This window comes from Podospora pseudoanserina, chromosome 3 (assembly GCF_035222485.1).
Source record: "Podospora pseudoanserina strain CBS 124.78 chromosome 3, whole genome shotgun sequence".
NCBI lineage: Eukaryota > Fungi > Ascomycota > Sordariomycetes > Sordariales > Podosporaceae > Podospora > Podospora pseudoanserina.
The window spans coordinates 1,308,888-1,332,403 of NC_085922.1; the positions used below are offsets into that span (position 1 = coordinate 1,308,888).

Genomic DNA, 23,516 nt, shown 5'->3' on the forward strand with positions numbered 1-23,516 from the left:
ATTCCATCCTGACAAAGTGAGTGTTGCCTCACAAAACACGAGTACGGGACCGGCCCGGGGTGGCGCTGACAATGCATTGTTTGGGAATTGGCAGACACACAACCACATACACCAACTCACACTTGCACACTTTTGGCGTCGGCCTCAAGGCTCATTCGATTCAATTCAATCTAACCAGCTTCGAAGACGCGAAACACACGCATTGGAAAACAGAGGGAGAATGAGGACAGCATCGGTTTTGGTGGCGGCCTTGGTGGCGGCCTCGTCGGCAGCTGCCGAAGTCGCGACAAAGCCCAGGATCTACTTCCCGCGACACGTGAAGAGGCAGTTTGGGAATTCGACATCATCCAGCACGCTTGACCCCGAGCTGAGCGGGTCAACCGCTCTGACGGAGAGCGTGAGGACAACAGTTGTGATTACTTCGGTTCCTGTCGCCACTGTCACCATCACACCGACATCGACTTCGACCCCAGATCCCCTCGATGATGAAGAGGAGGAGGAGGAGGAGGAGCCTATCGTCATTGTGCCCAGTGGTATTGTCACCAGCAGCACGTCCACCTCTGTTAGCGCGTCAGAGTCTTCGTCGGAATCTGTGACTGAGTCTGCGACGGATTCGGCCACAGTTGCGTCGTCAACTCCGGTGGATGAGGAGACCACCACCTCTACGCCGACTGAGGAGGAACCTACAGTGACTCCGACTGCGTCCGCGACAAGCTCGCAGACTGACCCCGAAGAGACGGAGACCGCCAGCGAGGAGCCCGAGGAGACCCCTACGCCGACTCCTACTCCCAGCGTTGGGCCGACCGCTCCCTTCAGCAGCAGCAGCAGCAGCGTCGATCCCGAGCCCACCGCGTCGTCTACTGACGAACCGGAGCCTCCGGTCACAACCAGCTCTGAGCCCGAACGCCCGGTGACAACCAGCAGCACTGAACCCGAGCCTCCAGTCACCACCAGCACTGAACCTGAGCCCCCGGTCACCACCAGCACTGAACCTGAGCCCCCGGTCACCACCAGCACCGAGCCTGAGCCTCCAGTGACCACCAGCAGCACCGAACCAGAGCCTCCAATCACTACCACCGAGCCCGAGCCACCCGTTACTACCAGCACCGACCCCGAGCTTCCGATTATCACCACCAACAGCACCTTGCCGGAGCCACCAATCACGACCAGCACCTTACCTGAGCCTCCGATCAGCACCGATGTCGACCTACCGATCATCACTACCAACAGCACTTTGCCGGAACCCCCCACCACGACGACTGGTCTCGATCCCGGCCCTACCGACCCAGTAACAGATGATCCTACTACTTCCGTCACGGATCCGGTGACGGATGGACCTTCCTCTGTCACCACCACCGATGGTCCAGTTATCACCCCGGACCCCGTGACAGACAACAGCACGACTACGGAACCGCCCATCACTGATCCACCGCCGTCAGATACCACTACTGCGCCCACGACTATCCCAACTGACGACCCGGGCTCTATCAGCACCCCGGGATTCGGCAACACCACAAGCTCGATCACGGAGCCAACAGGTGGCTCTTCGGAGCCTGTCACCGAGCCAACAACTGTGATTGATACCACCTCTGTGCCAACTGGAATCGTCTCCACCCCGGGCGCCAGCAACATCACCTCGATCCCCATTACCAGCGAGCCTGCTAGCGAACCTGCAACACCCGGCCCTACCACGGTTCCATCGACTAGCGAGCGTGTTACCAGCATCGGCGTCATTGGAAGCACCACCCAGTCGGCACCATGGCTTCCCACTACCATTATTGTAGCCCCGACCCCCTCGACGACTGCATCAGGCGCCATTCCCACGACTGCTAGCGGCATCCCCACCACCTTCCCCAAGGCTATTCAGCCCGAAAATGGGAACGATGTGGTGCCGCAAGACACCGACTTGATCCAGATTGGCTTCCGTGAGGGATACAACTACCCCTTCCTGGTCAGTGAGAACAAGGCTGCGGCGCAGATCTTCAAGTATCTCCCCAAAGCGCTGGCCGAGGCTGGACAGTTTGACATGTCAAAGGTCCAGGTTAAGAGACTGGTGCCTTTGGACACCCAGAGCTCGCTGGGCTACATCACCGCCTGCGCTATTGTCACGTACCCGAGGTCCATGATCGATGCCTTGTCTGCTGACATCAAGTCCCCCAACGCTCCGCTGTACAGAAACCCCGACATCCTCGTCTACAACCTCACCATGCAGATCAACCCAGCCATCCCCATCGAGTACGGCTCCGTCTACGAAGGTGAGGGGATCGGTGGTGTCCCCGGCGGTGGCGTCCCAGGCGGCGGCGGCAGCGGTGGCGACCCCTTCGGCACGGGCGGCGACACCAACAACCCGACAGGATCCCAGCGCGGAACCACCGCCGCTATTGCCGGCGGTGCCGTCGCTGTGGCGGCCGCGTACGGTGTTGTCATGTTTGTCATTGCCCGTCGGTACAAGCGCAAGAAGCAGCTTCACCGCCGCGCCAGCTCCATCAGCAACCCATCCGACATGCGGGAGTCGCCCCGCGGCGGCAGCCCTGCGCTCATGGGTGGGGCTCTCTTGAGCAGGGACTTTACCGGGTATGGTGCTGTGGTTGCGGGAGGCTCGGGGTCCGGGTCGACGGGGCAGCCGGGTGGTCGGGATAGCCACGGTAGCGGGCGGAGCGGCGCGGGCAACTCGGGACGTTTCATCTCTGCTCCTGTCGCGGCTGAGAACTCGCTTGGGTGGAACTGAGAGAGAACGAACAACCTTTTTTTTTTTCTCACGACCTGACCTGACCGCCATGTTAAGAGCCTATCACCGCACCGCACCGCCACTGGGTGCGTGTGTTGTTGTTGTTGCTTTTGCGATGCCGATACAAATTACTGTTACTATTATTGTTCCTAAGCAACAAACGAATCCACCCACCTTCGCTCCCTCAAGCGACTACGACGATGACGACGAATCTTATCTTTTGACGTTTGAGTGTTGAGCTGAAGAGCGAGAATCCCGGATGTTTTTTTTTTCTTTGTCAATTTTTCTATCAGCTTCGATACCCCCCGGGCGGTTTTTAGCGCGTGTTGTTGTTGTTGTTGTTGTTGTTGTTGTTGTTGTTGTTGTTGTTGTTGTTTAATCGAGTCTTTTTTTGTCTATCAACATCTTTTATCACGGAAAGGCTTCGAACCGGGATACCAACTCTTGTATAGAACAGACGGAACAGATGGGCATTCCTATCTCACGCGCGAAAAGATTCTCGTCCTTGTTCGTCAACCCACAATCAAACCTCAATCAACAACCGCAACGTTACAAACCAACCAACCAATTTATTTTATTAAACCTGTCACAACTTTTTTTGTTATTTACCTTACACAAACTTATTTACTACCTTCTTGTTTTATACACGCTCTTCTTTTGTGGAGAATATGGGACGGGATTTGGCGGGCGAAAAACAAAAATTGGAACCCCCTCGCTATCTATCTTACCGGGGTCGTATTTAACTTTTTTTTCTGTTTGTTTGTCTCTTTGTGTATAAAGACTGGATTTGGGGAAGAGAAGATGGTTTTGGAAGTTTGATATTTTGAGAACTTTTTTTTCGCCTCGCCACTGTTTTCCTGCAAAAGTAGGAAAGGGCAGTCTGACCCGCCTTTTGTGGTTGGATCTGTTTTGTTGGGGGGGGTTGTTTTGATTAGTATTAATACCTTTTTTGATGGGAGGAGACGGGATGCGGATGGGAGGGGGGGTGAAAAAGCGGTGGTGGTGGATTGGGTGACGGGAGGGTTTTGACACGGCATTTTTATTCTGCTTGAGTTGAGAGACGAGGATGCTATCTACAGCCAGTGAAAAGGGGAACGCAGGTTCGCCCGATAGGTTGGTGGAGACGTTGTTGTCTTTTGGAGACTTGAACAACTGAGCTTTGTATGTATATAGGCAGACAAGGGGGGTGTTGTTGTTAGAAATCTGGATGAGAATTTTGAGGTTGAATAACTGCTGGGCTTGCTTCAATTGACAAATGTGACTGTTGACATGAGATGAGATGAGTGGTAAAAGGGAATGTTCAGATGGAAACGGTGACTGGGCGACGGTTCGTGCTACGGGGAGCTAATGCCTGTTGTCAGCTCAACGTTCATGTTTGAGTCTGGAAGCTGGAGAATTGAGGTGCTACAAGCAGCCAGCTGAAGATGAAACTGAGATGCTGAGGCAGAGAGCAGGCAAGCAGGCTGAAAAGGAGGAGCAATGATCCAGAACAGTGGTGTGTAAAATGAGGGGTGGATAAGCAGTTTAATTGGCTGGGTTGAGCTGCTGGTCCCGATGCGGACAGGATGCGTGCGCCGCAGGGACGATCACCTTTTGATCCCATGGGGAAGCCTGAATTACGTCTTGTTACCTCGTTCTCATCGATCAGTTCATCGTCACTCAATCCTCGACCTTTTGCAAAGAGCTGGTATAGACGTGCTGGTGAGGATTGAGAGAGCGCGACAGCAGACGACCACTTACACCCCCCAGCGAGGCTCCACCGGCGCGTTTCCCTGACAGCTCTCACCATACCTGGGCGGGATAGGTGAATGAATGACCATGTTCAGCAACTACACCTTCGACAGCGGCAACAAAGAACAACCAACCAACAACAATGGGGCCATCACCTCTTCCAATTCTTCAATGTCAGCCACAACCGGTGATGAAAACAAGAGAAAAATGATCATCACACCTCCCAGCACGAGCACCGCCTCTTGGGAGTCTTCATCATCAGACTCGCTTGAGAAGGGCGGGGGGGAGGAGGAGTGTGACGAAGATGACCCCTTCGAAAGGGGTAGGGGGAAATACAACCGGAGTCGAAGACAGGATGTTGACGACGGTGAGGAGCAATCACCCATGACAGTAAAGAGGAAACCCAACCCAAGAAAGGAACTCAGCTTCACTGCCGAGGAGGAGAGGGCTGTAGTAAGAAAATTTGACAAGAAGGTGGTGGTTCTCATGGCGGTGTTGTACATGCTTGCGTTTCTAGATCGGTCGAGTATGTTTCCCCCGTTTTTTTTTCTTTGGTGTCCACAACACACATGATAACTGACAAGAGGTCAGACATCGGCAACGCAAGAATAGCCAACATGGACAACGACCTCCAGTCTAACCCGCCAAACCCGCAGTTTTATTCCCATGCCCTCTCGTCGTTTTATCTTGCGTATCTCCTGTTTGAGTGGATGGCTATTCTTTGGAGACTAATACCGGCGCATATCTACGTCTCGGTGTTGGTAGCCTCGTGGGGAGTGGTGGCTTGCCTGCAGGGGATAGCGACGAGCTACCCTGTGCTCATCGTCTTGAGGTTCTTGCTCGGGATCGGGGAGGCGGGCTTCACCGGGGTGCCGTTTTATTTGAGTTTTTTCTTCAAGAGGGAGGAACTGGCTTTGAGAACGGCGATTTTCATCTCTGGTAAGCCACTAAGCCCCCCATCTTCACCCCAAGTTGGTCTGCGACACTAACTCTACCAAGCCGCCCCCCTAGCAACCTCCTTCTCCTCCACCCTCGCCTTCGCGATCACCTCCCTCTCCTCCCTCATCCCCCTCGCCCCCTGGCGCCTACTCTTCCTCCTCGAAGGCCTCCCCTGCATCCTCATCGCCCCGCTCGCCTACTCCCTCCTCCCCTCCACCCCCTCCACCGCCCCCTTCCTCACCCCCCGCCAGAAGAAAATCGCCCGTTTCCGCCTCCCTTCCCCATCCCCCCCTTCCACCTCCTCCAGCCTAACCGCCCTGCGCGACCCGATAGCATGGACAACCTCCCTGATAATCCTCCTCACAAACCTAGCCTACTCCTCCCTCCCAGCCTTTTTACCAACGATCCTAACCTCAATGGGCCACACCCCCCTCTCCTCCCAAGCCCTCTCCGCACCTCCCTACCTCTTATCATTCCTCGCAGTCCTGATAACAGCATACCTATCAGACCTCTATCGCACCCGCGGCCCCTTCCTCGTCTTCCACGCTTGTTTCTCCTGTGCCGGGTACCTCCTCCTATCCCTCTCCCAATCCTTCTCCCTCCCCCCCGGCAGCTGGGTTCGGTACTGTGCAGTCTTCCCAGCAGCAGTGGGCTTCTTCAACGTCATCGTCCTGACGATAGCATGGAACGTCAACAACCAACACGGCGACCCCAAAGCAAAGAGCGTGGGGTTCGCGCTCATGCAAGTAGTTGGACAGCTTGGCCCGTTGGCAGCTACGAGGTTGTATCCCGACCGCGACGGGCCGTACTACACCTTTGGGATGGGGGTTTGTGCAGCGGCGATGGGGATGGTGGTGGTTTTGGCGATGGGGTTGAGGGTGTACATGCGGAGGGAGAACCAAAAGTGGGAGAGGGAGCAGGGGGAGAGGGGTGGGGAGGAGGGGGTTATGTTGATGGATAGGGGGGGAGGAGGTGACCAGGAAAGGGGAGGAGGGGAAGCGGAGAGGGGGTTTAGGTATATGCTTTGATTTTTTTGGTTGTTTTTTTTTGGGAGGGGGGAGGGGAGGTTCGTTTGGAAGATTTGGTTGCAAAATTCCATCTTTTTAATGATGGGTTTCTGGGTATGGCTTGGATGGAAATTGGGTTCGGAAGCATTTATAGCACAGTTCAAAGGGCATGCACCAAAGGGCAACCATTTGGCAGGGCGATTTGGATGGAAACTTTCTTCTGTTTGGATGCTCATGGATGGAAAATAGCAAGGGTTGCATAGGATATTATAATCTAGCACCTTCACCTTTCTCACACATCATCTCAACCACCTTTTACCAATCCAAACCTGTCCCATTTTCACGTAGACACAATCTCAAAACATACAGCACACCAAATCCATTACTCTCTCTACCCCTAAAACTATCATATCCCCTCCAAATCAACACCCTCGCCCCAATCCATGTACTTCTCCCATGCCCACTACCCCCTCCCCAAACGCCTCGAGGCAACGCAATGAAAATCAGCAACATAAAAGTCATGCATACATATCCCTTCCCCCTGAAAAAAAAGATAAAAGCAAATAAATCCATCGCCATAAGTAACCATTCCATTCTGTTATATTCCATCACTGTCCTCACGGCTCCAAATACTCATCATCCTCAGGCTCCGGCATCCCGATCTGAAACCTCGCCGCCATCATATCATTGAACCGCCTGTAATCCGCATTGAGCTCATACCGCGGCAGCTGAGCCATCTCCTGCATATATGCCTCCTCCTCCTCATACTGATCATACCCGTCCTCATAAGGCCATCCCTCATCTTCAGATTCAACATTCGACTCGGCATCAGAAGGCGGTTCAATACCCGCGTGCTCTCTGCCAGCCACATCGCTGTGGCCGTCCCTGTCTCGGTTTTCCCTATCATCATTCCCCCCATCATTCTCACCACCGCCACCGCGCAACCCCTGCCCCGGAGGTGAACCCGAGCCAGTGGCATTACCCCCACCAAACACCCCCATCGCCTCCGTCTCAAGCTCCTCCTCAAGCTCATGATCCAAATCCTCATCCTCGTCTTCCCCCTCCTCCTCCTCCTCATCAACTTCATCCGACTCAGACACATGCTCATCGCTATCCTCATTCTCCTCAGCATCCGGATCGTCCGAGTCGTCGTCGTCGTCGTCATTGTCGACTACAACCGTCAGGACAAGAGCAAGCTCCATGGGAGAGAAGAAAGGCGTACGAAGTGGCAACAGATTGTTCAGCATCTCCCCGGTCTCGTCCGAGTTGGAGTCATACTCGTGGTCAGCCACCTTCCAGAAAGCCGTCGGGCCGCAGGGGCCGTGTTCGCTGTAGTCCCTGTGAACGTCCAAAGTCAACAATGCTGTTCCTCAAAGCACCCAAACCAGAAAAAACCTACTTATCAAACCAATTCCCAACAACACCCCTGGCAGACCTCCTCCCACCAAGCTGGAACCCCTCGCTCTTCCACCGCTCCTCCCCGTCATAAATTGAATACGTCGTCCACCTCACCTCCCCCTCCCTCGTCATCCTCACCGTCCCCCTCAACTCCGAATCCGCATTCCCATCCCAAGACCAGTCCAGCGCCCTAGACTGTCCCTCAAAATGAACAACCGGCCAGCCCTCATGATCTCCCGCCTCAGGATCCGCAGGCTCAATCTTGGTGGCATGAACCTTCATAAGAATAAGCCTCACCGCCTCACCAGTATTCAGCGGCTCCCTCGGCGCTTCGGCCGCCTGGCCCTCCCCCTCGTGGTTGTGAAAGTTGAAATGGAAAAAATCCGTATAATCGAGGAAGCAGACAACCCTTAACCAAGTCCCCTTGACCCCATACGGATCCCTCTTTGCAATCTCCTCCAACTCCAACCTCCTCTCCCTCTCCTCCTCCTCTTCCTCCTCCTCCTCCTCCACCACCTTCTTATTCTCCAAACTGGCAAGCGCATTCTCCGGCAGCCAAGGGATATAACTCCCCTCCCACACACCCCCAAACCTCTTCCCCCAGACATGCTCCACCGCATCAAAAAACGCCAACCCCTTCGCCCGCAAATTCGTCCCCAACACAATCATAATCGCCTCCGCCTTCTCCCAATCAACCCTCAACCCCTTCCCCTCCTCCCCCTCGGGCGTATAAAACGGTCCCCAACCCGTCTCCTCCCTCTTATACTCCCGAATATCATACACCTTCGCACAAGCAGTCGCATAAGCCCTCTCAGGCAAACTCCACTTCTTCAGCGAGCTCCCGCTCGTGACATCCCTCAGCAAGTCCTGAATCCCCAACAAACAATGCAAATGCGCACTCATCCGCCTCCTCTCCCTCTCCTCCTCGTCCACCACCTCCCCCAACGACCTCCTCACCGTCTTCGGGCTGATGGCAGGAAAAGGTCGCTGAGGGTGCTTCGGAATCCTCTTAAAAATCGTCGACTGGTAAAAAAACCCTTGAAGAACCCCATTCCAATTCTCATCAAACGCCGACCTTGGCGCCTCCTCCAGCACCCGGGCCAGATACTCACAAGTCGCCGATCGATGGTACGTCTCCGCATTCACCAACCTCGACGGACCCTCCTCAAGCCCTTGCTCAAGAGAAGGGATATGACTCAGCAGTCTGGTTATAGTCCGATGAACAAACGGCAGCTCCCGCATAGCTAACTCATTGGTCTTCGTAAAGTCCCCATCATCAGGAATAAGCCACCCTGCAGAAACAACCTGCTCCAGATGAAGCAGATCCCTCACTTCCTGAACGAAATCAATCCCCGTCGCCGAGGCTGGTTTATCCTATCCCTCATATCAGCAACCATCCCCCCTTTCCCCAACCTAATTCACTTACCAAAATCCTGCAATAAACATCCCTACAAAGCGGGTTATTCCCCTCGACAAAATCCCTAAACCCTTTACAAACTCGTGGCAGGGTCCCCAAGTCCTTCGGGTCAAGAATGGAGAGTATCCCGTGGAATATCTCAGGCGGGAGGCTCAAAATGCCCACCATCTCGTTGTCAGTTGTTGTCGTGCTAGATGAAGAGGAGGTGGTGGTGGGGCGGCAAGTCGGGAGGTGACTTGCGGTTGAGGATGTTGATGTCATGAACCGACACACACGCACACACACTCCAACCAAAGTTTGATGATTGGAAAAAAATGGTTGATTTTGGGGAAAGTTGTTGGGCGATGGATGGGCTTGTTTGTTCAGTGGATGGTGACGATTATCCGTTTGCCGCCGCCCCGGAGTGGATGTGGTGTAATGTCGGTGATAAGAGCTCCCTAACCACCGGGACCGAGCGAAGGTTACCTAACCCACGGGCATCAGTCAGCAAAGCAAACGTCTAATGTGATGGAACTCGCTCAACCTGATCAAAACTTACACTTGATGTTATGTTTGTACGCAGTTGTCGATTATTGGAATCTGTGTCAGATTCTGCTTTGCATTTGATTACTGCACTGCAAAGTTATCGAGTTGTTGCGACTTGGAATTTGTTCTCTAGGTTTGCCCCTCAGATGGTGGTGACTTGGACCCAGCTCCTCGAGCAGGCTACAAAAAAAATGGTTTGTAATCCTCAAGAGCTACGGGCACCTACGCGGGGTTCCTTCCTGCCACTTTTTCCCTCTCGTTCCTTCCCAAAACATAAAAGGAGCGGCAGGAGCAAGCTGCCTTGTGACCAGTACCTACCAGCTGTTGGGGCAGGAGCCCGGGGAGGAGCCCCTACCCTGACCTAGCTAAAGAAGCAACAGCAACCCCGCACTTTTTTTGGAGGAAGGAGCTTGGGAGCTGCCGTCTGAACTTTGGGGGACATAGGTATGGCGTCAGTTTCGTCGGGTTGGACCTAGCTTCTACACACACGGTGATGGGATATACAGTTGACTTTTGCATGACAATCCCCCCAGAATATCATGCAAGTCCGAGTAGTGTATAACCCCCACTGCCAAGATCCAAGACATGTCGGTGTCTGTCGGTGACTTTGTCGAGTATAGGACGTGGGGGTTGAAGGTGGTGTATGTAGGTACTGGTCCTATTTGGATCGGTACCAGGGGTTTCAGCAACGAAGGGACAGCAAGGGGGAGGGAGTGTGCATCTAATACCTTACCTACACCTCCTCATCGCCCTTGACCACAATAAGAAGCAGCAACATGGCAAAAATGTATCATCGATTTGTTTTTCTTCTTCTTCCTCTCATGTCAAATGCTATGTGTAATCACCCAATAAAACAGGTCATGAGCAAAAAAGAAAACAGAAAAAAACCAAAAAAAAATTCAACATAAAAGATAAGGGGTATAGTGTTTTAAAAAAGGAGCTCAACAAGAAGAAGAAAAAAACTCGATGTGCGTGTGAATGTTGTTTGAAGTAGTAATATGCCCCCCCACCTCCCTCCATGTTCTCGCTTGACCTGACCACCTAGGTATATGCTTTCCTCCCCGTATGCCTCCCTCCTCACCACCCTCATCAAGCCCTTTCCGTTGAGACTTTCTGTTTTAGTATGCCATGCCTCATTTTCATAATAATAGGCCCCACTCATTCCCTTCCAAGTGTCCCTCCATGTGTTTTCGCAATAACAGTATAAACCCGTCTCAAAGATCATAAACAGCCACCCCACACTTCCTCCGTCTCTGGCAAACACCTAGCAAGCAAGATGATAGGCCTCTGCGAGAAACCCCTATACAACCCCAACAAAAGCAGTTAACCTTCCCGTATGCGTGTAAATTACCACACCAGCTAATGCATCTGCCCCATGTTCAGATTAATACAATTGCTCAGCAGAGTAGCACCCTCGTGGAGCAGCTGCCACCTCGTCACCTCAAAGGTGTCCTTCAAAATCATCAGCATAGACGTGTTGTGGCTGATCCCCTTCATAGTCTTGAGCTCCTCTGGCGACGCCGGGTTGCCATACTTGGCCAGGTACTCCCGCATCTGACGGACCTTGTCCTGCTGAGTGGTCGGCACAGGCGTTTCCGGGCTGGGTCCCTCGAGAGCAAACCCATAGCACCACACCACCAGAGCGGCAAAGTAGAGAACCCAGGGCCTGTTGAGCAGGACGTCGTCGCGGGCCGAGTAAATCTCGTCGTACCGGCCGTATCCGTTGGAGCTGGGAGTCGCCACTCGATCAGGCTGGAGCACCGAGTTCAGGAACTTGAGCGCGTAGTACGTCGCGTCGCGCGCCTTTGCCGTCGGGGCCCACTCTCTCATCCGCTTCGAAGCGCTTGAAACATCCTGCTGCCCAATCGCTCGACCGAGCAATCTCTTTGCTCGCGCGTGCATCTGGCAGTCGACAATGTCCACGTGCATGGCCATGTGGGCCAGGTGGTGGAGGACGATCCGGCTCTCAAACACGACATTGGCTTCGCTGTGGTCGGGTGTGTGGAAATAGGGGTCGGCCGACGCCTCGCCGCGCTTGAACAACGTCTTGTCAAAGTCGCCCTTCCACGAGTCGAAAGCCCTCGTCAAGGTAGCCCGCCACTTGTCCCGCCCGCCGAGAGCTTGTCCGACCGGGCCGCCGAGAGAGTTGACTTGAAGATCTCTCTGGTTCATGTGCCAACTGACGCTGAGCAAGCCGGCCATCAGAATGGTGCGGCCAAACGAGTTCGTCTGCACCTCGTGGCCGCTCAGTGTCCGCTTGAGACCTTCCAAGAAGGCGACCGGCTTGTTGCCCACAGCCAAGAGCTGTGACTCGATCCTGCCCACCTCGGCACCGCTTGTGGCCTTCCACAACTTATCGTCACAAGGCAACGGCAGGCGCATCTCGTGGGCCACCATGACGGTGGAATGTCCAAACATGGTGGCGTGAATAGAGTCGATAACAAAGGCGGCAAAGGCTGCGCGCCGCGTCGACTCGCCAGCGATCCAGTGGTTCCACCACTCGCTCGGAGTGTGCGCCATACCCGATGTCGACGAGTGTCTGGAGCCGTTGGTCTTGTCATCTCTGGGATTCGGTGGCGAATCCAAAGCGGACTTGCCGATGAGGGCTCGCCCGCGACGCATGAGAGTGATGGTAGTGGCATGGTGAATATGTGCCCTCTCGTGAAGCTCGCGGGTCGAGTACATCTTTTCGTATAGTTCGAGCAGGAGGAGCGTCTGGAAAACCCACAGCTTCGCCGGCGGCCGGCAGTTGGGATCCTGGAACATTTCCCACCTGAGATGCCACGCCAAAAAGTTGGAGAGCTGGGCACCAGCCTTGGTCACCTTCTGACCGTGAGTCTTGTCAAGACAGGCGGCACCAATCGTCATCATGGCAATCAACAGCAGATTCGGCGTCTTTTCTGGGGAGAAGGTCGGCTTATGCAAGATGGGAACCTGATCGCTAAAGTGAACCCAGTACGAGCCGATGTACGCCTGCATCATCTTGCGGCTGAGCATGTGTGAGTCGTCGTTGCGATCGCCTTCGAGGATGCCTTCGCGTTGCCGCTCGACTGGCGCCTGGCCATTTTCGTGGAATCTTTCCTTGATAAACTCGAAGATCTCGGCGCTCTTCTCGTCTGAAATGACCGACTCGGGGAGGTTTTGATCCAAAAGGTTAGTGACGGACATGATCTGCTGTGGTGCTGTTGAAGGTGGGAAGTAGCCCATCTGGCTTGGATCGTTGCCGTAGTAAGGCACACTAAACTGGCTGGAGAACTCCCCATAGCTGTGAAGACAAGTCAGCACAAAATGGACCTTGAAGGCGAGTGATAAAACTTACTTGTACCCTCCCCCTTGAATCGGCACAGCCATTGGAGAACCATCCGTGTGTGCGGTGTTGAACAGGTACGCCATGAAATCCTCCGGCATGCCGACATAAGGCGACTTGTTCAACATGCTGTCGCTGCCAAACACGGGCATGGTTTGAGGCATGGCCATTTGATCGAGCAACATCATCTCACCTCCTGGCTGCTGATGCTGATCATTGTATTCGGTTGAGGTCGGTGGCGCATACGCCTGCTGCTGTTCTTCACGATCAACACCCCCGGCTGACGAAGTAGGAAACTCGGATGGCGGCAGACTGAATGGAGGGAAGTTTTGTGGTGGAACATAGGACATCCCGCCCGCTGACTGGGGAGTTCCCGATGGCTGGCTGTGGTATCCTGGCTGGTTCGAAACAGGTGATAAAACGCCGTAAGGACCAACGCTGGTCTGAATGGAAGGCCGTTGAGGACCGCCTGGAGAATGAAGTGGCTGTCGTTGAGACATGTGCCCGTAGTTGTTATGGTCGTGGTGCATGTAGTCGACGGGACCGTTGGACCCTCCGTTTGGATAGCCAGCCGGTGGCGTGTTGGCCATTGGACTGAACGGCATGCCGTCCTTTGGAGACTGAAATTGCATGGTCAAAGCCCGGCCCTTGTTGTATGCCGTGCCTGGCCTGTTGACTTCAGGAGAGGCAGAGCCCGCCGTCATAAATGGAGATCGGTTGTCTGTGATGGGTGAGGCTTGACTCATCAGCGAGTCTTTCCGGTTGAGAGCAGACCCCTTTGCCGTGTGTCGGTCCTTGTGACGATTGCAAAGATCGAGCCGGACGAAGGTCCTCTGGCAGTCACCGATGCCGCACTTGTACACTTGCTTCGGGTTATGGTTGAGCTGATGGCGGTAGCTTTTCAACAGACAAGGAGGTTAGTACAGAGACAAACTCATATTGACACTCAAGATTTAAAATCACATACAGATGCTCTGCCCTCGAGTAGCTCTTCCCGCATCCCTTCTCAGGACACTCAAACTTCTTCTCCTGGCCCTTCCGGCTTCGCCTACGTTTCCGCGCGGGGCCTTCCGAGTTGGACGAGTGAGCACCATCCCCGCCATCCTCGGCATCATCTAGATCGAGACCATCCACATCTTTGTCGTCAGATCGGCTACGTGTGCGGCCTCTCTCATGGTCTTCGTGCTCCTGTTTTATGTTTTCAGGAGGCGTGGGCTCCTGCTGAGGGGGCATGGACTGCATAGTTCGCGCCGGTGGTGCTGGAGGTTTGATTTCACTTGGCTGGGATGCGAGAACAGAAGCCATGTTCTCTCGCAGAGGTGATTTTCCAATCGGAAGACACCGGCACTGATTGGGCTGCACGGTTGAATGAGTAGCTCTTGTTCAGTCACACAGATCCGGGGTAGGAATACTGGGGAAGGTCCCGAGTGAATCTCCGAAATGCCCGGCTCGCAAAGTGTGACGATGGGTGATGAATCGGGATGGTCCGCGGGACTTACAGCACAGTGCGTGCGTATGTAGGTGAAGGGCCGCTCTGTGGAGTAGATATACGCTCGATGGAGGTGACACGAGGTATAGGCAGACGTGCTGTGAATCGATAGGGTGTGGGTTTTTGTGGTAGTATGGACTGCTGTATATGTCGCTCAAAGACGCGCCAGAGAGGGGAAAGAGAGGTGTTCGTGGAGTTGGGGGACTCGCTCTCGACCTCACCAAGAAACCAATAGGGACGAGGCTCACGATATCATGGCAGGCAAAGCTCAACACGGCGGGCAAAAGTAAAGTGACCGGCGCCTCCCGTCAGAACCCCCCCCCAAAAAAATGTGAAATTACTTTCAAACAAAGGAGACAAAAAACAAGAGCAAGCCCGCCAGATGCCGCTGCGCGTCGGAGAAGGCCTCTTCAGTAAAATAATGCGGTTTCCTGGTCTGTAGCATAAGATCAGCGACAAGAGCTTTTGGGAACCGATGCGGGAAAATGAACGGAACATCGCCCACCAGCACCCAGCCAGCGGACCACTCAGCACGGGGCACACATTAGGAAAAGGGCCTGGACAACCGAAGAGCGAGCGGGGGCAGCCGGGGTACGACGTGGTATGGGGGTAGGGGTTACTGTATGTAGAGGGGGGTGTGGCCCGAGCAGCATCAGAGCATCTGCAAGCAAGCTGGTGGACCAAGCGCTCGGGTGGAGCATCTTTGCTGGAACAGCCAGGGGGACCGGGGAGGGACGAGGGATAAAAAAAAAAATCTTGGGTTGCCTGCGAAGGAGGAGAGGAGCTGGTTGTCCGACCCTTTGCCCAGCCATGCCACCGAGGTCAGGTAGGTAGCTGACCAGCCTGGACTGGAAAAGTGGTCCCTTCCTACCAGCCGCGGAGCGAGGTGGTGAGGAGACAGGAGAGAGAGGATGGTGTATCTTCAGCACCTTCGTCTTCACACATGGTCCATCTCGGCAGCGCATTGTCCAGGCATATTCGGCTCCCTGCACGGGCGATATATGGTTGCGCACAGTCCAGCTGTCGTGGCTGGCTGCTGGCTGGCCCGCTTCAATCTCGTCCCGAGCATCCATGCCCATATCGCCATCCGAAATGTTTTGTGGTACTCGAAGAAACCAGCTTTGGAGTCTCGGGAGTGCTTGGGCTGATGGGGTCGAAGGGGGGCTGAAGGGTTGCGGATAAACACTGGAGAAGAAGAAAAACGAGGATACATACCTGGCCGCGGGTAGCGCACTCAGAGAGGCAAAGTGTAGCGGGACAAGGGACTCGGACAGACAAGGCTAAAGAATAAGCAGAGTCGTAATCCGCACGGGGTTTGGTGGGAAGGACCGCGACGAAGAGGGGTCTCTCGAGGGGTCTTCTTGAGGGTTGCTGTCGTCGACGCGGTGCGATGGGTGGAATAGTTGCACGGGACCTGACGTCTGCGTCTTTCCCCGGACTCCTGAGGCTGTCTGTCCAACCTTAGCCTCCCGTGGGTCAGGAAGTGGTGTTTCTGGGGAAGAGCGGGAGAAGAAGAATCAGAAGCGGCGGCAGTGTGGGGGTCTCGAGGTGATGGCCCATCCATTGGGGTTTTATAAGAAAGGGACGGCTGCCCAGAGAGGCCGTGTGCTGCCGTGGCCGAAATGGGGTCCCTGAGGACTTTCCTAGGATCCATACCCATGCATCTGCACCTCAGTTCACGCCCATCTCACCATGTACCGGTTGATGCCACTCCTGGCTGCCACATGCCGCTAGGCACTTCGGGATGCTGATCCAGCTCTGGGTAAAATGTCTTGCTGCTTTCTACTGGATTGCTAATGATGATGGTAGATCCCAGCTGCTGCCGCTGGGGAGGGCGAACCGCAACCAGATTCGGCCGTCAAGAGGTTCGTTACCAGATGTGTCTTGTATTTGAGGACACCCATGGACACAGCATGTCAGGGTATCCGGCACCAAGGCGCGGGGCTCTCCAACTGGCGGGGTCCCGAAAAGCCCGCTCTTTTTCTACCCAAGTACCTACCGTGAAGCTGTAGTGCTCGCAGAAGGGAATCAACCGTCAAGACGGGGACTCCACGGTGGTGTTGAAGGCGCCTAGAGGTGTGCCACATGGCCAAAGACCGGAATTTGTAACAAAAATGTTGAAAAGACAATCTACGATCCCGAGGACCTGGAAAGGGTGCGCCGCGAGTTCTCACGCCCGGCCGTCGCACGGAGATGACGGCTTCCACACAGTATTCTTGCGCGGCTGGCCTGATGCGGCGCAGACACTTGAGTGTTGGGGTGCCTCGAGAATGCTGGGTGTGAGTGGGGGAACAGCCAAGCGGTAGCCAGCCAACAGGAGACGAAAGTATTTAGCCTCCCAGGTTGGTGTGTGAAGCAAAACCCTCCAGGGCTACTCGCAGGCTGCGGAGGTCATGCTCTTCACTCACACTTGGAGGTCACTCACAGTCAGAGGTAAGGTAAACGAGACCCGCCTCTCAGAGAAAGCCGACCATCGCTCTGGACTTCTGGCACCACCCCCCTTCATCTCCTGAGCCCCGCTTTCTTGCGTTAACGGAGCGTGATGTGGCCTGGGGCCTCTTCCTCCCATCACAATGAGAGCGGATAAACGCCGAATTCGCTGACCGTCTCGAGTCCATGATGGCCCATGTCTTTTGAAACTCTCTTTTTGATAGCTCTGGGCACCCGTCGACTTTTTGATCAACGTCTTTGGAGTGAGCGCGGGAGCGCGGCGTGGGGTGAATTCTGGTAGCCAAGGGACAAGGGTCGTCCCTGGACTCCCTGCCACCCGTGGTCCGTGGATCGGTTCGTTTGTTGAAGAAAATATGGGGACCCGGGGTAGATCTGTCTGATTGGCGGAGTCTTCCCGCTATGGGGGGGCATTGGCTGGCAGCTGGCCCGCTTTTCCTTCCATCGATTATCAAACTAAAAATCATTCCGAGACATTTCATATTTCATTCTGTGAACACCGCTTCATTCTCTCCGGTCATTCTCAAAGACAATTCCTCTCTGAGAAGACTCGGTCAGCCACTAGGTTCAGATCACGCCCAATCCCAGATTCGGTGTACGTTCAACAGCTGGCACAAGGCCCACAGGGCGACCTCAGCTTCACCAACCACCACACCCACTCAGTGCCACTCAGAATCCAACATGGTTAGGTTGGGGAGCCAAGAGCCGTAGAACTCGATTTTCCCGCAAACCGAGTCCATTATTCCCACTGGACTTGCATATGGAAAGACGCCCCATAATCTGAGGCATCAGAATGCGCACACGATCACAATCAGCGTGTCAAGTGCCATGGACAGCCAAGGGCATCACTAGGCTCGTGTGACCCCCAACTTTTTTTCCCAGCAGCGTTCCCAAATAACTTGGAAGGCGTGGGACACATCCTAAGAAGCTACCATTTGTTTTTTTTTTTTTTGGGCTGACACACGATGCTGGTCATGTCAGGGCCCAAGGCTCTGGGCACGCGACTGTCATGATTCACCCAAATCCACACCACTGGGACAATGACTTTGCTGCGGTATTTCTCGCATCGAATATTCTTCGGCATCCCCGAGCTCCATCAGGAACACGCAACAGTGCTCATGATTTCATGATACCTACCCAGCCGAGATGGTCTGAGGTGAAGTCGCCCCCGGCAGTACCCCGCAGCTTCATAGATAGAGCGGCTCATCGATCTGAACTGAATCTCACCAGCCACCACTCGAGTTTTGTCGTGTGCGCTAATGCGGACAAGTCGTGGGGATCGTGGTGGCCCTCGAGCAATGCCGTTGAGAAACGCGGGATGTGGGCAGCAAACCCAGGACGATCCTGGGTGGTTGTCAGCCTCGCTCAGAGTTGTAACACGAGCCCTCGAGATTCAAGTGCGAGAACAAGCATTGTCCACATCGCACCTGACCAGTTACGAGGTCAGTGATTTGCTGAAGAAGCTCCAGATGCTGTCTGGGCGGCGAAAAACCACCAAGGAAGCGCCACCGTCGTCCTAGCTGCATGCAGGTCGACCGAAAGGTGAGGATGTTGTACCTGAAGGAGGAGGTGTGTACACCATCTTGGTGTCGTAGAAGGTCTCTTGAGAACAGCCATGCCTCGATTCTCTCAGACACCTGAGACGTAACGAGCCCACGAGTTGCTCATGCTGTGGAACTCCTGGGAAGAGGGGGGCATACACGTGCACAGCAGCATGTCAACTCGCTGCCTGCCGAGACATTCGGTATTTTACTATGTTGCCACGTAGGTGTCAACCCTCAAGCTACCTATGGACGTAGAATAGATGCCCTCTGCCAGTGGATCCCTCTGAACAGCCGAGAAGCCAAGCAGGTCGGAGATTCGCGAGTTGCGTGACCAGGAACGCGCTGCGTGATGCACGTCAAGCAGCTATCCGAACAAAACCCCTCACATCATTCTGCGACTTCAACCCCACGGCCCACCACACAGACTTTTGGGGTGCCTGCCGAACAAATAATTGCCTGGCCACTGCCGTCGGCTTCAACCGAAGCCGTCGCTGTCGAGGTGCGACGTTGTCACTCATCCTGAGAGGCGCCGAGGGGAACGAGACAGATTCGACAAAGATGGGATGACAAGTACAAGGCAAAATAGGAAAGCCGGGAGTGCGGGCCTAGTCAGCCATCTTCCCGTGCGAGCGATCCAAAGTCTAAACTTCTCTGGGCCAATTGCAGCTCCGCGAACCTCTTCCATTCTCAACTCAATCTCACTCTTCCCGGAAAGACTTTCAGAGATTATGCATATTTCCAACACCGCAACCATAGCCGCTTTGGTCAATAACAACTTTACACCACTCCCCGGAGAGAGCAGCAACTCCAACATTATGGATATGGATATCACGGCAGGCAACGACAAGTACTACAAAGCCAAAGCGGTGGGGGGGTTTCCGATGACCTGGGTTAAAGTGGTAAGGTCCCCTGCTTGACTGACCAATTAGGGCCCGAGCTTGGCCGAAAGGCGCTGTGTCGTCAGAGCTCCAGGGATCCCGCGCTTTTGCCTTGCGACGCAGGGCTGGCAGGCAATCTTTTCCGTCCCAGAAAGTCCCCTCTTGTCTTCCCCATGTCCACTTCTGTCCAGCAATTGTACAGCTTCCTGTCGTTGTTTGAGCTTGGTTGACTCCTAGGATGTGAGAACTTGCCTCGGGGAATCAAAGTTTATACTCTGTACATTTCTTCTTAGGTGGCTCAGCACCAATCCACAATATGGCGCCCGCGAAAGCCGCCCGGGGCGGTCAGGATGACTCCAAGACGGACACACCAAATACAAAGGAGAAAAACGGAGGGCATTCACACCAGTCCAACGGAAAGATGCGCCGTGTCGCAAGCAATACCGGTTCCAACCTGAAAGAAGTCACCAATGTCAGCGCCACGAGTGCTCCGGCAATGGCTACAGCGGCTGGCTCGGCCACCACGACGGGTGCGCAAGGGGCGAACGTTCCTGGTGTAAGACTGCCTACCCCTTTTACACAATTTATTGACATTTTGCTAACTTTCTTCTTTCCAACAACAGCTCCAATGGCCTGCCTTTGATCGCGAAGTCCTCCACGCCTACCGCCGAGCCTACCGATTGAGAACACCGACCACCTTTGCCAGCGAACACCACCAATGGGTTCTCACCCAACCTGGGAGTCTAGGTCTCTACTCGCCGACGATTGCAAGACGAAAAGAACTCCGAAGACAAACGACGGATCAGCTGTCGACGGCGGTCAGGAAACACTTTAATGGTCAAGGGGCGCAAGAAAATGACATTATCGTCGAGTTTCTACACAAGATCAAGACCCGAAGACCACAAAGGCCTGTGAGGAAGCCCAGAGAGTATATACATTTACCTCCTGAGCTCGATAAATAATTTTGCGGGCACAACAAGCATGATAAGGCTATTGTTCAACAATAGACGGGGAGGAAAGAACAGTACTCCTTTGGTCTAGTAGAGTGGGAATGCTTGGATCGGTCGGCACTACACATTATGTACGGACGGACGGATGGGTGGGATGAAATAGGACTTATGGGTAATGGGATGGAAAGGGATACCTGCGACTACTACTACTACACCGCAAAAGGGAGTTTTCGGCGTTAGGAAGAGTTTTTCTTTTTTTTTTTGGTTTGTTTTCCATTCTGTAACAGTCCTTTGCTATTATTCGGGCTTCGTTTATAAATATATACCAGGCAGCATGAAAGTCTTTTTCGTGTTGTGTGTAGCCAATAGATATACCACTTTACCAAATGGTTAATGATTGCGACATTGCGATAGAGCCGAGGGACAACCACCTACCACCGACTGAGAAGAATCCCGTCGCGTGTTTTGCGTGCTGTGTGTGGGCCGGGTTTTTAATTGAGACAAGTCGCGGGTCGCGCTCGTCGCCGCCGCTCGGACCAAGTGCCGTGGGGTGGGGTCCGTAGAAACTGGTGGTGGTTTCTACAGGTGGGCAGCGATGGTACAAACCCGCCAATAAGCGGGCTTGGAAAGGTTGCCTCAGGCTCTCATACCAGCGAAGTTAGTTGCGGGTCAAAAAAGTTGTCATCGAAGTTTGATCTGGAAGAGCAGCAAATTGAAGCACATTACCAATCCTTTTCCTCAGTCTTCTTGTTTCTCTCTCTCTCTCTCTCTCTTTCTCCCCGCTTTGTTGTGTGAGGTGCTTTAGTTGACGTCACCGAGGAAAAGTTGAAAAGCCAATTGAGGAAAATTTGAACAGAAGCTAGGTTTGGAGGGGTTAAGAAAGAGAGAGGGCTTCGCGATGAGTTCGAGCATACTGCTGCCCAAGGCTGCCGCGAAAACAGCTGCTATTGTTGCTCCTGTGAGGGGCGCGGTGCCGATATGTCGTCGTCAGCAGCGCATCGGATTGCCATCGGCGGGGTATAGCACCGCAGCTTCTACGAGAGCGAGACTTCCCAAGACGAGGGGAGGAGGAGTGCAGTATGTGGTTGTTCAACCTAGGGTAAGCTTTCCCCTTCTTTCCTCTTTGAGCATCACCACGGTTCCTAACTGACGATATGTGCAAACAGTCCTTCCACACCACCCGCCCCCAGCTCGCAACCCCAAAGGACCCCTACGGCACCCTCGGCGTGTCCAAGTCGGCCTCTCAATCCGACATCAAAAAGGCCTACTACGGCCTCGCGAAAAAGTTCCACCCCGACACGAACAAAGACCCAACCGCAAAGGACAAGTTCGCCGAGATTCAGAGCGCCTACGAGATCTTGAGCGACCCCAAGAAGAGGGAGCAGTTTGATCAGTTTGGCGCTGCTGGGTTTGATCCCTCTGGCCAGCCTGGTCCGGGAGGAGCTGGGGGTCACCCGTTTGGTCAGGGACATCCTTTTGGTGGTGGTGGGTTCGGTGGTCAAGGCGGGTTTGGGAGCAACATCAACTTTGAGGATTTATTCTCGAGCTTTATGGGAGGTGGTGGTGGACCTTTTGGTGGGGGGAGGGGTGGTAGAGGGGGAGGGGGCCCGTTTCAGCAGCAGGAGATTATTCAGGGGGATGATATCGAGGTGCAGGTCAATGTCAGCTTTATGGAGGCGGCCAAGGGGGCGAGCAAAACGATTACTATTTTGCCGCTGACGAGCTGCAAGACTTGCAGCGGGAGTGGGCTGAAGGAGGGGACGCAGAAGGCTACTTGTAAGGCTTGTGGGGGGTCGGGGACGAGGGTGCATTTTATGAGTGGGGGGTTCCAGATGGCGAGCACGTGTGGGAGCTGTGGGGGGAGTGGGACGGCTATTCCCAAGGGGGCTGAGTGTAGGAGTTGTTCTGGGGAGGGGGTGACGAGGGAGAGGAAGAGTATTAGCGTTGATATCCCCGGGGGGATTGAGGATGGGATGAGGTTGAGGGTCAATGGGGAGGGTGATGCGCCAGCGATGGGTAGGGCTAGCACATCTGATGCGAGGGGGACGCAGGGGGATTTGTATGTGTTGGTGAGGGTGGCCAAGGATCCAAAGTTTACGAGGCAGGGGTCGGATATTCTTTATACGGCTTCGATCCCGTTGACTACGGCGTTGTTGGGTGGCGAGGTTACCATCCCAACACTGGAGGGGGATGCCAAGGTCAGGATTGGGACGGGGACGAACACTGGAGACAAGATGACGCTCGCGGGCAAGGGTATGCCGAAGTTGGGAGGGAGGAGAGGGGGGATGGGCGATTTGAAGGTGGAATTTAGGGTCACGATGCCAAAGTATCTGTCTGCGAACCAGAGGACGCTGGTCGAGATGCTGGCGGATGAGATGGGCGACAAGACGGCGAAGCGGATTATGAACTTGCATAAGACGTGAGAGAACCTTTCTGCACTCCCTTGGATTTGGACAACCTGCTTAAATTACATCTTGTTTTGTGGTTTTAGGTCGGATAGTTCATCAGCAGAGTCGCACAAGAACGAGGGGTTCCTCAAGTCGCTTTGGCACAATCTCACCAACAACCCGGAGCACATGCGCGAGAAGGAGAACGACGAGGCGAACAAGAAGGATGGTTCTTCTTCCGAGAAGAAGTAAAAACACAGCGAAAACAATACGACGACAAGGTTACGGAACTACGAGTGAAAAATAGTGTACGATTCTTTCGGAGTGTTTTTCCTTGAAGCTGTAAACTGCACAACAAAACTACGAACATTCGATGGATACGATCGGTTTCACTCGACATACTGGGATGGACGGATTGTACGTTTTTGGTAGAGGAGGGGGATATGGGAGGCAAGATACAGAGGTAGAGGGTGGTAGTAGGTCGGTGAAAATGGTACATGGAGTTGTTTTGGCTTTTTTTTTGGTTTGCACATGCATTGGAATGGTGTTGGCTGCGGTGGCTTGCTTGGTCACTTTTTTGAACGAAGACTGTGAATTTTTCTGGTCTTTCGATCTGTTGTATATTATCAATGTATTTTTTTGGTGGGGAGGGAGGATGGAGGTAGTCGAGAGAGGGCTGAACTGATTGTAAACAGACATCACAGATATATACACACCGCACATTATCAACAGACAAAAGAACCACTCTGCATAGTACTATTTTTGGTT

General features: G+C 54.0%; 7 protein-coding genes across 7 annotated transcripts; 4 read left to right on the forward strand and 3 right to left on the reverse strand.

Moving 5' to 3' along the window:
- Nucleotides 1-220: 220 nt before the first annotated feature.
- Nucleotides 221-2,728, forward strand: MSB2 (multicopy suppressor of a budding defect; the record flags this gene model as incomplete). Its single annotated transcript, XM_062945489.1, has 1 exon — nucleotides 221-2,728. One exon carries the CDS (start codon nucleotides 221-223, stop codon nucleotides 2,726-2,728), a length of 2,508 nt encoding a protein of 835 aa, XP_062801473.1.
- A 1,388-nt stretch (nucleotides 2,729-4,116) lies between these two features.
- Nucleotides 4,117-6,702, forward strand: QC764_303720 (uncharacterized protein). Its single transcript, XM_062945490.1, has 3 exons — nucleotides 4,117-4,985; nucleotides 5,051-5,398; nucleotides 5,459-6,702. The coding sequence occupies exons 1-3, from the start codon at nucleotides 4,541-4,543 to the stop codon at nucleotides 6,424-6,426; spliced, it is 1,761 nt and encodes a 586-aa protein (XP_062801474.1). The 5' UTR covers nucleotides 4,117-4,540; the 3' UTR covers nucleotides 6,427-6,702.
- Nucleotides 6,703-6,883: 181 nt separating this feature from the next.
- QC764_303740 (uncharacterized protein) lies at nucleotides 6,884-10,318 on the reverse strand. Its single transcript, XM_062945491.1, has 5 exons — nucleotides 9,759-10,318; nucleotides 9,230-9,685; nucleotides 7,805-9,177; nucleotides 7,628-7,743; nucleotides 6,884-7,576 (listed from the first exon to the last, which is right to left on the reverse strand). The coding sequence occupies exons 2-5, from the start codon at nucleotides 9,479-9,481 to the stop codon at nucleotides 7,023-7,025; spliced, it is 2,295 nt and encodes a 764-aa protein (XP_062801475.1). The 5' UTR covers nucleotides 9,482-9,685; nucleotides 9,759-10,318; the 3' UTR covers nucleotides 6,884-7,022.
- A 154-nt stretch (nucleotides 10,319-10,472) lies between these two features.
- On the reverse strand, nucleotides 10,473-14,357 carry QC764_303750 (uncharacterized protein; the record flags this gene model as incomplete). Its single annotated transcript, XM_062945492.1, has 3 exons — nucleotides 10,473-13,010; nucleotides 13,065-13,949; nucleotides 14,020-14,357. 3 exons carry the CDS (start codon nucleotides 14,355-14,357, stop codon nucleotides 11,105-11,107), a joined length of 3,129 nt encoding a protein of 1,042 aa, XP_062801476.1. The 3' UTR covers nucleotides 10,473-11,104.
- Nucleotides 14,358-14,884: 527 nt separating this feature from the next.
- On the reverse strand, nucleotides 14,885-16,105 carry QC764_0050760 (uncharacterized protein; the record flags this gene model as incomplete). The annotated part of the gene is made up of 2 exons (XM_062940407.1): nucleotides 14,885-14,977; nucleotides 15,818-16,105. 2 exons carry the CDS (start codon nucleotides 16,103-16,105, stop codon nucleotides 14,885-14,887), a joined length of 381 nt encoding a protein of 126 aa, XP_062801477.1.
- Nucleotides 16,106-18,473: 2,368 nt separating this feature from the next.
- On the forward strand, nucleotides 18,474-20,373 carry QC764_303760 (uncharacterized protein; the record flags this gene model as incomplete). The annotated part of the gene is made up of 2 exons (XM_062945493.1): nucleotides 18,474-19,967; nucleotides 20,035-20,373. The coding sequence occupies exons 1-2, from the start codon at nucleotides 19,728-19,730 to the stop codon at nucleotides 20,371-20,373; spliced, it is 579 nt and encodes a 192-aa protein (XP_062801478.1). The 5' UTR covers nucleotides 18,474-19,727.
- An 886-nt stretch (nucleotides 20,374-21,259) lies between these two features.
- MDJ1 (mdj1 protein precursor) lies at nucleotides 21,260-23,127 on the forward strand (the record flags this gene model as incomplete). Its single annotated transcript, XM_062945494.1, has 2 exons — nucleotides 21,260-21,460; nucleotides 21,528-23,127. The coding sequence occupies 2 exons, from the start codon at nucleotides 21,260-21,262 to the stop codon at nucleotides 22,782-22,784; spliced, it is 1,458 nt and encodes a 485-aa protein (XP_062801479.1). The 3' UTR covers nucleotides 22,785-23,127.
- Between the last annotated feature and the right edge of the window lie 389 nt (nucleotides 23,128-23,516).

Coding starts and splice junctions, on each gene's coding strand:
- QC764_303720 (XM_062945490.1), top strand. CDS start 4,541: ATGACCATGTTCAGCAACTACACCTTCGACAGCGGCAACAAAGAACAA. Junction 4,986..5,050: donor TGCGTTTCTAGATCGGTCGA/GTATGTTTCCCC, acceptor ACAAGAGGTCAG/ACATCGGCAACGCAAGAATA. Junction 5,399..5,458: donor AACGGCGATTTTCATCTCTG/GTAAGCCACTAA, acceptor AACTCTACCAAG/CCGCCCCCCTAGCAACCTCC.
- QC764_303740 (XM_062945491.1), bottom strand. CDS start 9,481: ATGACATCAACATCCTCAACCGCAAGTCACCTCCCGACTTGCCGCCCC. Junction 9,178..9,229: donor ATGTTTATTGCAGGATTTTG/GTAAGTGAATTA, acceptor TATGAGGGATAG/GATAAACCAGCCTCGGCGAC. Junction 7,744..7,804: donor GTTGGGAATTGGTTTGATAA/GTAGGTTTTTTC, acceptor GGACGTTCACAG/GGACTACAGCGAACACGGCC.